Source organism: Thamnophis elegans, chromosome 1 (genome assembly GCF_009769535.1).
Source record: "Thamnophis elegans isolate rThaEle1 chromosome 1, rThaEle1.pri, whole genome shotgun sequence".
NCBI lineage: Eukaryota > Metazoa > Chordata > Lepidosauria > Squamata > Colubridae > Thamnophis > Thamnophis elegans.
This window is the reverse complement of record NC_045541.1, coordinates 96,082,222-96,094,473: the sequence shown is the minus strand read 5'-3', so window position 1 is coordinate 96,094,473 and position 12,252 is coordinate 96,082,222. Positions and strand designations below refer to the sequence as shown.

The window sequence follows — 12,252 nt, the reverse complement described above, 5'->3', positions numbered from 1 at the left end:
TAAACATGTTTTCTATTACTTCTGTAGTATTTACCCAAAGTAGAGTATAGCCCTTCTATTGTGGAACTAGTAATAATAAGTATGATAATCCATTTTGAACCATTTATAATGCTAGTGTTGTTTTATTATGGAACAGGTTTTTATTCTGAGGCAGATGTTCCTGGCACGGCGAGAATGAGGTGGCCGTCTCGCTGCTGGGCCTCCTGCTTTGGGTCTCGGGGTCGGTGGAGAGTGCCACCGAGCCCCCTCGGGACTCCCTGCGGGAAGAGTTGGTGCTGAGTCTGCTGCCTTCCGGCGACATGGCTGCCACGTTCCAATTCCGCACCTGCTGGGGCTCGGACCTGCAGCGTGGCGGCGTCTCCCATTATCGGCTGTTCCCTAAGGCTCTGGCCAGCTTATTACACCTCTTACACCTCTCCCTCACCTGACTTTTGCTTTCAGATGTTAAATTAATAAAACAAGGCTTTGGTTAGTTTACTTTCTTCTCCTAAAAGCAAGACCACTTATATTTTCTGTGGATGAACTTCCTTGTTTATGGACTAAGGCAGTGGGGGCTAACCTTTTTGTCCTTGCGTTCTGAAAGTGTGTGTGCGCGCATGCGCAACAGTGTGCCCACACCCATAAAGCAATATGTGAGCAACACCACCCATGTTTCCCGCCCCCTGCACATGCATGCATGACCCCCCCCCCCTACATGTGTGTGCGATCCTCCCCATTGCCCATTTTGGGTCTAGCTGGCTTCCCTGAAGCCTCCTGGGACCAAAACATGGTGTGGGGAAGGCGCCTGCACCACTTGAGCTCCTATCCCATGAATGACCCCCCCCATGCCGCATGTGTGTGCGTTTCCCACATGCAACAGCAGAGACTCAAAAATGAGCTGGCCAGCGGGAGGCACACACATGCGCAGTGGAGCTGAGCTGGGTGATGGCTCGTATTCCTGTAGAGAGGGCTCCATGTGCCACCTGTGTCTAAGGAATTTTGAATAACTATTTATTTATTTTTATTCAGTGATAATCATAATACTATACTCTGAAAACCTACCAATTTTTTAAAAAATAATCCACTTTAATGATGATTAAAGATTACGATTGTCAAGGGGCATCCATTGTGGTAGATATCCATTCTTATTATCTATCTGTGCTGGAGACTGTTCAGAATAGATATTCAACAGATTAGGCTAGGATATTGAATATGGCTCACTGTTTTAGCTGTCATTTAATGCTTGAAGCTGCAATGTTCTTGCAAAAGATACACTTTTTGATGCAGCATCTTGATATTCAGTATATTCAGTGCTTTAAAAATGCAATACCATCACAAATTGTAAAATTAAGATCTGAGTATGAACCATAATAACAGAGTTAAGATGGTGTTACCACATTTGTGACTTGATAATCTGAATGTTCTTCTGAGTGGCTCTTTTGGTGCCGATCAATACAATACAACAGCAGAGTTGGAAGGGACCTTGGAGGTCTTCTAGTCCAGTGGTCCCCAACCTTTTATCGCCCGCGGACCAGTCAGACGAGCCTCCCTCGGCCTTCCGGACCGGCGGGTGGGAAGGCGGCCATCCTGGTGCGCGTTCCGCAGGGCGGGGGGGGGGCTTCCTTCAACGCCAAGGCCGACAGCCCACGAGGCCGCTCCGCCTCCTCCTCCTTGGCCGTCGGGGGAAGGGAGGGGGAACCGACCACACGATCCGCTCGCATCGGGCAGCCCTTTTTCCTCGCTGCAGTTCGGCGGGGGAAAAAGAGGCCCTGTGTCCTACTTCGGGTGGGCGGGCGGCTGGCGCGGCGGAGGCCGGCTGCTTCCGAGGGGGTGGGCCTCCGTGCCACGCTCCATGAAGGGAAGAGGGGGAGAAGGCGGGCTGCGGCCGAAGGGGCCCCCGAGAGCCCCGCCGGCCTGACACAAAAAGCGCTGCGGCGGAGGGGAGGGGCGGGAGGCAGGTGACACTCCAGGAGGGGGGGCAGAGCTGCGCCGCGAGTCTTACGTAAAGCCCCCCCTCCCCGCCTCGGTGGAGGAAAAACATCTCCCACCTGGGTGGGGCTGCGTGCGAAGCACCTCTCGAACGGCAAAAGCTCCCCAAGTTCCCCCGAAACGGCCGCGCTGCGCCCCTCCCCCCTGCACCTTAGTTTCTCCTTGGAGGAAAATGCAGCGCCGCCGCCCCCTCCTGCCCCTCCCTCGTCATTCCACAGGCAGGCGGGCCGGGTGAGTCCGCGGACAAAGTTTCATCTCCCAGGCAGCCTCCGCCAGCAGCATCCCAAGTTCGGGCCGAGGCCGAGGCCGCCGCCGCCGCCCCTTCCCTCACGGGCGAGCAGAGCAAGAGGGCGGGGGGGGAGATCGGGCCTCCCCTCGCCCCCCCAGCCCCGCACATCTGGGGCGGCGGGGGGGGGGGCAGAGAAAGGGCGCGTTCATGAGGACTACAAAGTTGCAAATATGGCCTCCGGCCGCTGCAGCGATCATGGCCCCCGGCCGCTGCGCGGCCCGGTGCCAGGTAATCCACGGCCCGGCACCGGTCCGCGGACCGGGGGTTGGGGACCACTGTTCTAGTCCAACCCCCTGCCTAACCCCTACACTGTTCCAGACAAATGGCTATCCAGTATCTTCTTAAAGACTTCCAGTGTTGGGGTATTCACAACTTCTGGAGGCAAGCTGTTCCACTGATTAATTGTTCTAACTGTCAGAAAATTTCTCCTCAGTTCTAAGTTGCTTGTCTCCTTGATTAGTTTCCACCCATTGCTTCTTGTTCTACCCTCAGGTGCTTTGGAGAGCAGTTTGACTCCCTCTTCTTTGTGGCAACTCCTGAGATATTGGAACATTGCTATCATGTCTCCCCTAGTCCTTCTTTTCATTAAACTACACATATCCAGTTCCTGCAACCGTTATTCATGTTTTAGTCTCCAGTCCTCTAATCATCTTTGTTGCTCTTCTCTGCACTCTTTCTAGAGTTTCCACATCTTTTCTACATTGTGGTGACCAAAACTGAATGCAGTATTGCAAGTGTGGCCTTACCAAGGCATTATAAAGTGGTATTAATACTTCACGTGATCTTGATTCTGTTCCTCTGTTTATGCAGCCTAGAACTGTGTTGGCTTTTTTGACAGCTGCTGCACACTGCTGGCTCATATTTTAATGGTTGTCTACTAGGATTCCAAGATCTCTCTCACAGTTTCTACTATTGAGCAAGGTACCACCTATACTGTACCTGTGCATTTCGGTTTTTCTTGCCTAAATGTAGAACCTTACTTTTTCACCATTGAATTTCATTTTGTTAGATAGTGCCCAATGTTCAAGGTTGTCAAGATCCTTCTGTATCTTAAGCCTATCTCCTGGAGTATTGACTATTCCTGCCAGCTTGGTGTCATCTGCAAATTTGATGAGTTCCCCATTTATCCCCTTATCCAAATCATTGATGAAGATGTTGAAGAGTACTGAACCCTGAGGTGTAATCCATCCAGTCTGGTGATTTGAACTTGTCCAGGGTAGACAGGTGCTCACTTACCATTTTTCTTCCCTATTTCAATTTGTGTATCCCTTTGTGTAAAGACGTATGCAAAAAATGAGTTAAATAGTTCTGCTTTCTCCCTGTTGCATGTTACCTTCTTGCCATTTTCTCCCAGCAATGGACCAATGGTTTCCTTAACCTTTTCTTGCTATTAATATGTTGGAAGAAGCTTTTTTTGTTGTTATTTTTTACTTTTGTGGCAAGCCTTTCTTCATTGTGAGCCTTAGCTTTCCTTGCTTCATCTTTACAGGCTTGGGCTATTTGCTGATATTCTGCCTTAGTTTTGTCCCTCCCCCCTTCCACTTTTTATACTTAACTTTTTGTTTTTCCATTTGTCAGAGAGTTCTTTCTGCAGCCATGCTGGTTTCTTGGGGAGCTGTTACTGTTCTTCTTCATTGGTATTGTGCTAGACTGAGCTTTTGTAATCTCATTTTTCAAAATTTCCCAAGCTTCTTGAGTTATTTTCCCTTTGAGGATTCTCATCCATGGAATTCTTCCCAAACTCTACGTTTATTGAAATTAGCTCTTTTAAAATCCAAGACTCTAATTTGACTTTGTTCTACTACTTGTGTTTGCATAATGTTGAATTCCAATATTGCATGGTCACTTGCCCCCAGGGTTACTATGGCTTCAACACCTTCTATGATTTCCTCTCTGTTAGTGAGAATTAAGTCTAATATGGCCAATCCCCTTCTTCCCTTCTCTACTTTTTGGAAAACAAAAGTTGTCTGCTAGGTTCTTTAGGAACCTGTTGGATCTTCCACTTGGGGCAGAGTTTGTTTCCCAGTTAATGTCAAGGGTAGTTAAAATCTCCCATACTATTGTGGTGTGCTTCCTACATACCTTAGTTAGCTGCTTAGCAAAAGTTCATCTACTCCTCTGCTTGGTTGGGTGGCCTGTAGAATAGACCTATGGCAATGTTGTTTCCCCTTCTTTAATATTGACCCAAATGCCATTCAATATAGTTCTCATCATTAGTTGTGCTCTATTCTGTAGAGATGTAGTTATTTCTTTTATATAGTGCAACTCCACCTCTTCTTTTATTTGTCTATTTCTTTAAATAATTTAAATCCTTCTAGCTGTATGTTCCATTTGTGGGTTTCATCCCACCAGTTTCTGTAATGGCAAACAATATATCTGCCCTCATTTACTTGAATTTCTAATTCACCCTGTTTATTCCTCATACTCTGTTCATTGGTGTATAGACATTGAGTCCATTTTGATTGACCGTGTGTTTACTGTCTACATAACCTGTGTTATGCCTGACTGCCCCTACTTCCTTGCCACAAATAGTTTGTAGTTTGTAGTTTATTGGGATTTATATGCCGCCCTTTTCCCTGAGGGGGACTCAGGGCGGCTTACAACCACAGGGGGGTGGGAGGGGGGGGGTGCAAGGTCAAAAACAAAACAATATGGAACAAAGAAAAAATAGTAAAACACAACTTTCATTCAACAATCAAACACTCGGGCGGGTGAATTGGAAGCCTATCCCAGGCCTGCTGGGAGAGCCAGATCTTGAGGGCTGCGCGGAAGGTCTGGATAGTGGTGAGGGTACGGATCTCCATGGGGAGCTCGTTCCACAGGGTCGGAGCAGCAACAGAAAAGGCTCTCCTCCGTTGTGGTCGCCAGTCGGCATTGACTGGCAGATGGATTCGGAGGAGGCCCAGTCTGTGCGATCTAATTGGTCGATTTAGGGAAGTAATCGGCAGAAGGCGGTCTCTCAAGTACTCAGATCCACTACCATGGAGTGCTTTAAAGGTGGTCATCAGTACCCTGAAGCGCACCCGAGACCAACAGGTAGCCAGTGCAGCTCGCGGAGGACAGGTGTAACGTGGGCGAACCGCGGTGCGCCCACTATCACTCGCGCGGCTGCATTCTGGACTAGCTGCAGTCGCCGGATGCACTTCAAGGGCAACCCCATGTAGAGCCCATTGCAGTATTCCAGTCTAGAGATCACAAGGGCTCGAGTGACTGTTGTGAGAGCCCCCGGTCTAGGTAGGGCCGCAACTGGCGGACCAGGCGAACCTGGGCAAATGCCCCCCTGGTCACAGCTGACAGCTGGTGATCAAAAGTCAGCTGTGGGTCCAGGAGACTCCTAAGTTGCGGACCCTATCTGAGGGGTATAAAATTTGACCCCCCAGCCTAAGCGTTGGTATATTAGCCAAATTCTTGGGGGGGAAGCACAACAGCCACTCGGTCTTGTCCGGGTTGAGTACCAGTTGTTAGCACTCATCCAGTTCTTAACGGCCTCCAGACCCGGTTCATCACGTCCACCGCTTCATTGAGTTGGCACGGGGGCGGACAGATACAATTGCGTATCGTCCGCATATTGGTGGTATTTTATCCCGTGCCTCCGAATGATCTCGCCCAGCGGTTTCATGTATATGTTAAATAGTAGGGGGGATAAGACCGAACCCTGTGGCACCCCACACGTTAGGGGCCTCAGGGACGATCTCTGCCCCCCGACCAACACCGACTGCGACCTGTCCGAGAGTAGGAGGAGAACCACCGCAAAACAGTGCCTCCCACTCCCACCTCTCGCAGTCGTCGCAGAAGGATACCATGGTCGATGGTATCGAAAGCCGCTGAGAGGTCAAGGAGAACCAGGATGGACGCATAGCCTCCATCTCTGGCCCTCCAGAGGTCATCGGTCAATGCTACCAAAGCGGTTTCTGTGCTGTAACCAGGTCTGAAGCCGGACTGGAAGGGGTCAAGATAGCTAGCTTCCTCCAAGGCCCGTTGGAGCTGAAAGGCCACCACCTCTCGACCAACCTTCCCGATAAAGGGAAGGTGGAGACAGGACGAAAGTTGTTTAAAATGGCTGGATCTAACGATGGTTTCTTCAGGAGGGGTCTCACCACCGCCATTTTAAGTACGGCGGGGAAGTGCCCCTCCCGAAGGGAGGCCGGTGACAACCGCCTGGATCCAGCCATGTGTCACCTCCCTGCAGTTGCAACCAGCCAGGAGGGACACGGGTCCAGAATACAAGTGGAGGCACTTACAGCTCGAATGGCCCTGTCCACATCCCCAGAGGCAACGTCCTGGAACTCAACCCAGAACTGGTGTGGCAAGTGATCCTCCTGTGTCTCAGCTGGATCTACTGCGGTGGAGTCCAAGTCCGATCGAAACCGAGCTACTTTGTCCGCCAAGAATTGAGCATAATCCTCAGCCCTACCCTGCAAGGGGTCTCCCGCTTCCCTCCTATTGAGGAGGGAGCGGGTTATCCTAACAGGGCGGCTGGGCGTGACTCGGCGGACGCAACCAAGGCTGAAATATATGATCTTTTTGCAGTTCTTAGTGCTCGGACATAGTCCTTGGTGCAGGTAATTAAGAGTGCTCGGTTCGCATCGGACCTATCGGACCTCCACTGGTGCTCTAGGCACCTCCTCCGGCGTTCTTCTCCCGGAGCTCCTCGGTAAACCAGGGAGGTCTCCGGGATCCACTGACCCGGAGGGGCCGTAGTGGCGCAATCCGGTCGAGAGACTCCGACGCCGCCGAAGTACCAGGCGGCAGCCAGAGTCTCCGCCGAACTGTGGCGAGAGTATCAGGAATAACCCCAAGCTCCGTCGGAACCTCAACGGGTCCATGAGTCGCCTGGGGCGGAACCATCTGGTCGGTTCCTCCTCCCTACGGTGGGGGTTGGCCTCCGGAAGTCCAGCCTCAGTAGGCAGTGGTCTGACCACGACAGGGGTAGGATATCATTACCCCTCAGACAAGATCACACAGCCACTGCTCCGAGAGAAATACGAGGTCGAGCATGTGACCCGCTGCGTGGGTTGGGCCCCGAATTACTTGGGTCAAGCCCATGGCTGTCATGGAAGCCATGAACTCCTGCGCCCCATCAGAGCGTTCACCGAGCGATGGCAGATTGAAATCCCCCAGAACTATAAGCCTGGGGAACTCAACTGCCAGCTCGGCTACTGACTCGAGGAGCGAGGGGAGGGATGCTGCAACGCAGTTGGGAGGCAGGTACGTTTAGCAGCAAACCCACTTGACCCTTGAGGTCCAACTTTATCAGCAGAGACTCACACCCCGACAAGCTCCGGAGCAGGGACCCTACGAGGTAACAGAGACTCCCCGGATTACAATAGCCACACCGCCCACCCATTCCCTGGGCTCTCGGCTGATGAAGCACCTGAAATCCCTCTGGGCACATCTCTACAAGGGGGACTCCTCCTTCTGTGCCCAGCCAGGTTTCAGTAATACATGCCAGGTCTGCCCTCTCGTCAACAATTAAGTCCCGGACGAGGGGAGCTTTGTGAACAACAGACCTGGCATTTAGCGACAACAGCCTGAGACCAGGGTCCTGACTACTCGCGCCATCTGGTCTTGGAGTGGGACTCCTAGGGCCGGAAGGAGGGATCTCTGTGATGTAGCGAACCCTCCTTCCCCGGTAATGGCCAGCCCTAAGGTCCCCGCCATATCTGCCTCTCCCTATCACGACCGCTATGCTCCGACCCACTCCCATGTCCATGGTCCCCCCAACCACCCCGGTACCCCCCGCCTTCCCCAGCAGGTCCTCCGAGTCACACATTCTCAGTTATCCACACTAACAGTTCCCACGTAAAATATTAAAACATATAAAATACAAAGGTAACAATTACTAAAAGTGGGCCATTCATTCAATTCCAGCCAACTCCCATACACTCAACATACCAATTTAAAAAATTGCGCAAGAGAGGAGAAACTTAATGTTTTGAACTTCTCCTCTGTGGAGTCCAGCAAAAGGGGGCAAAGCCAAGAGTTTAAAAAGTTTGAAATAGTTAGAGGGTTAGTGTCAGTTGAGAGAAGGTGCCAAGCAGGCCCCCTGTCCATGTCCTATTCGTCCCCTGCCTTCTTCTTTCTGCAAAATTAAAGTGCAGGATGGTATACAGGAAAATGGCTGGAGTCTCAGCAAGGCCGGAGGTGAATTCAAATATCCCAGCTTATTCCAAAATGTTGGTCTTGAAGGTAAAGGTGGGGGTAAAGCCGGTCGAAAGGCAAGGACAGTCAAGCGTCTAAAATGGGGGCTCCTAAAGCAGCCACGGATAGCAGCGGCAACAGCAACATGAGCCGAAAGGCAGGCCATGATAGTCAGAAGTTCAAAGGGTGAGATGGAAGGGGTGGTTGCGTTTGGGTCGGCAGCAATAACAGCAACGAGCCTAACCTTTCGGCCCACGGCGTCTCAGGAACAACTCACCAACCCCCCTGAGGACAGCACACCCAGCGTCTCAGCAGCATGACAAAATAGGACCATGACAATCTGGGTCCAAAGCTGAGCGCTGCATCCACGATGGAGGGTGGAAAGGGGGGGGGGCGTCCAGTTCAAAGGCCCAACGGCGCCACGCAGAACAAAGGCAGGACCGCGGCAATCTAACACAGCGCTGGAACTGCCATCCGCTGGAAACCACCGTCCACAAGAGGAGGAGTGGAGGCTTCACGTTCCAGCGGCTCCGCTGCTTCTCACAAGGAAGGCAAGCTGCGGCGGTCCGTCAGCTGGAAGCCGCCGCCCCACGCCGTCTGTAGGGGGGTGAGTCCGCCTGCAGGCTTCTCAGCACCGCCCGATACCGCGTCGCCCAAGCCGTCCCGAACAGCGTTTTTTCAGGTGCTCGTTTTTCCAGCACCCTCTCAGGATCCTCTTACCCAGGCTTCGCCCTTCAGTAGTCTGGCTACAGAAAGAGGGTCGATTTTTCGAGGTTTCCTTTCTCCTCAAACCCCGAGCGAAAAGCTCAGGCAGCCATCTTCCTCGCACATGCGCAGAAAATAGGTATATTCTTGCCACATCAAATAGGTATATGCATATATAAAGAGAAAGTTTTAGCTTCAGTGATTCCTATAGGCTAAACTACTCCAATGTTATGTTTATGAAATGGTCCCTGAAGATGCTTCAGAAATTGCATCTGTCCCGGAGTGCTTAAACTGTAAGTCTGTGATCATCACTCTATTGCCACTGCTTCTCTGCTTGCTGATTGATCTCTAAGTCAAATGTAGATAGTGCCCAATAAAATTGATCTGGCTTTCCAAGCTATTTAGATGACATGAACTCCCTTTAACACTCTTGGCTCATCAATCAGCTATTTTTTTACAGGTATTTTCCACATATACATTTGACATCAACAATCCATTCCTTTTTTCCCATTATGAAGTATTATGGAACAAATTGCTATAAAGTCAAAGCAGGCACTGTCGCCCCCATCTCTTTTTTTGGCCATAGTTTAGAACAGGGGTCCCCAATCCCCAGTCTGTGGATGGGTACCAGTCTGCAGCATGCCAGAAACCGGGTCACAAAACAAGTGAAGCCCCATCCATGGGGTGCAAGCAGCGCACAAAAAACCCTCTCTCCATGAAACTGGTCCCCAGTGCTCAAAAGGTTGGGGCCATTGGTTTAGAAGGGGTTCATAAGTTATAGATATTTCCCTAGAACCAAATAACAAGAAAGGACACATTCATCTAGATTTGGCTATCTTTGGAGAGGCAATATCTCAGGGGCAAAAATCTATATTTCCGGCCACATATCAGCCCAGTATTGGATACTAACAATGAGTTTTAACAGGATTAATGTATGCTATCAAGCCCTTTCACTTCTCAACAGTTGATAAATGTGAATTTTGCCCTTCAGCTATTTTAACTTTCCTTCTTTTTTTCCCATTCCTTTTGCTGATTTAGATGCTGCACAACAAACACGTAATGGTTCGTGTAGGAGGAGGATGGGAGACATTTGCAGGATACTTGCTGAAGCATGACCCCTGCCGAATGCTGCAAATATCTCGGGTGGATGGCAAAACTTCCCCCATCCAGAACAAGTCTCCACCATCAAGGACCTGACTCCAGACAGCTACCTGGTGGTTTCTGCTCATTACAAAACCAAAAAAGAGATTAAGTGAAATTGCCTTCTCATTTCTTTGGGGGACTTGGTATATGTAGACCCACGCTATTCTTCCTGTGTAGTCAAATTAGTTGATGCTTTGAAAGGACTTCTGGACTTAACATGCAGACTGGAAATGGCAACCCATTTCATGGATTGTTGAACTGTAGAACTATTTATTTCTAGTACTGTACCTTTTCATAGCAAGTTACTCTTGGTAGGTTAACCAGATATGTTTTTTAAAGACAGACATATTTTTAGCCTAATTATTACTCCATGAATGTACTCGTAGGATGATTAAAAGAATATGGATCATGTTAGAAAAGTGAAATGGGACAAATTTGATTGAAAAAGCAGTAGGTATGATTCCCAATAATTTGCCACAGCAAAGAATACTATTCAGTACTATAAACTGGGAATATTCAGTTTAGTAAAGAAAGAAAGCAATGGGTGGGGAAGAATAATGTAATGGGAAAACCATCTGTCTTTGGCTCTGGAGAGCGAATATAGATTGAGATTGTCTTGGCAACATTTTGGCGAGGTCTCACTCGCCATCTTCAGGCTGTTGTTTGTCTATATAGCTTCCCAGAAATTCAGGATTCATATATGTATACATACACACATTGTTCAAAGAAAAACAGCTCCTTGTTTGTGAATTATATCACATACAACTCCATCCATTGTTGTTGTCAATCATTATTCATGGGTTAACATTTAAACATGTGAACAGCCAATTTAATTTTCTCAACAATTCAAGGCTGATCACTACCTGTATCAATTGGTGCATTTATTCTATGCTTCCTGGCTGATTCCTATATGGAAAGAAGTTCATCTATACACATATTCATATTAAATGAATGAGACATGGGAAAATATATACTTGCATCAGGCAGGCCCATATCCATAAATACTTGCTGGACCAATATGATAACCCATCTACAAAATGAAATTAAAAAGAAATAATAGAAATCCTCTGTAAATGGATGGCTCATTTTGTTTATTCATATTAGAAAATAGCTGATTCTGATATATATGGTGAGTTTGTCAGTTACGTCTATCTCTGGCATGTCTCAAATAGTATCTATATTGTTTGAGAATCTAAAGTAGAACGACAAGCTTCATACTGACCCATTTGGTCAATTGACATCCAGGAAGCTGATTCACTGAAACAACAACTTTCCCTCCATTCAAAACCCAACACTAATGAACACAACAAAGTTTCCCAGAAAGTCAGGATTCATGCAGTCAGTAGGTCACAAGTTAACACCAGTTAATTTTGGATAAATGGACAGTTGCAAGAAATGGAGAAGAGCAACTTAGTAATATTTCTCTTTTAGAACCAGTAGATGTTTTGAAATCATGTACATCTGTGAAAAATTATTGGGAATGCTTTTAAGTTACCAATTTCATTCAGGATTGTTTTTCATATTAAACTCTCCCTCCCTCCCTCCCTCCCTCCCTCCCTCCCTCCCTCTCTCTCTCACACACATACACTGTTGACCCTGTGGGACAGTTTATGCTTCTGAATTCCATTATATTTGGACATACTGGAAAAAAATGAAAATGATATGTAGATAATAATGGGAAGGGGCTTGCCATACACATATCTGTGATATATGCAAATGCTGGGGTTTGGGTTATAGGTTTTGCTAATTTTCCTTGACTATACTTGATAACTTTGTGCCTTGCTAGGAAAAAGAAATCATTGTTCAATAATTATTTGAATGGTGACTGTATAAATGATGTGATCAGCTCAAATCACATGGTGTATTAGAAATAAAGATACTTTAAAAACACTTCTAAGAACTCCTTTCCCCCCTAATTTTCTACATAAATGAGTGTAATGAATTTTGCAATCATTATAAACTAAGTCTCCAAAAGTGATTGTTCTATCCATAGGAATAGCCATGAT

The 12,252-nt window shown here is 48.3% G+C and overlaps 1 protein-coding gene across 1 annotated transcript in view; it reads left to right on the top strand.

The window, feature by feature from the left end:
- GAS2 (growth arrest specific 2) overlaps positions 1-10,300 on the top strand; it is a 119,465-nt gene extending 109,165 nt beyond the window's left edge. Inside the window, exon 7 of the mRNA XM_032228454.1 lies at positions 10,142-10,300. Coding sequence (XP_032084345.1) covers positions 10,142-10,300 — 159 coding nt within the window. The remainder of the gene's footprint in view (positions 1-10,141) is intronic.
- Positions 10,301-12,252: the final 1,952 nt, after the last annotated feature.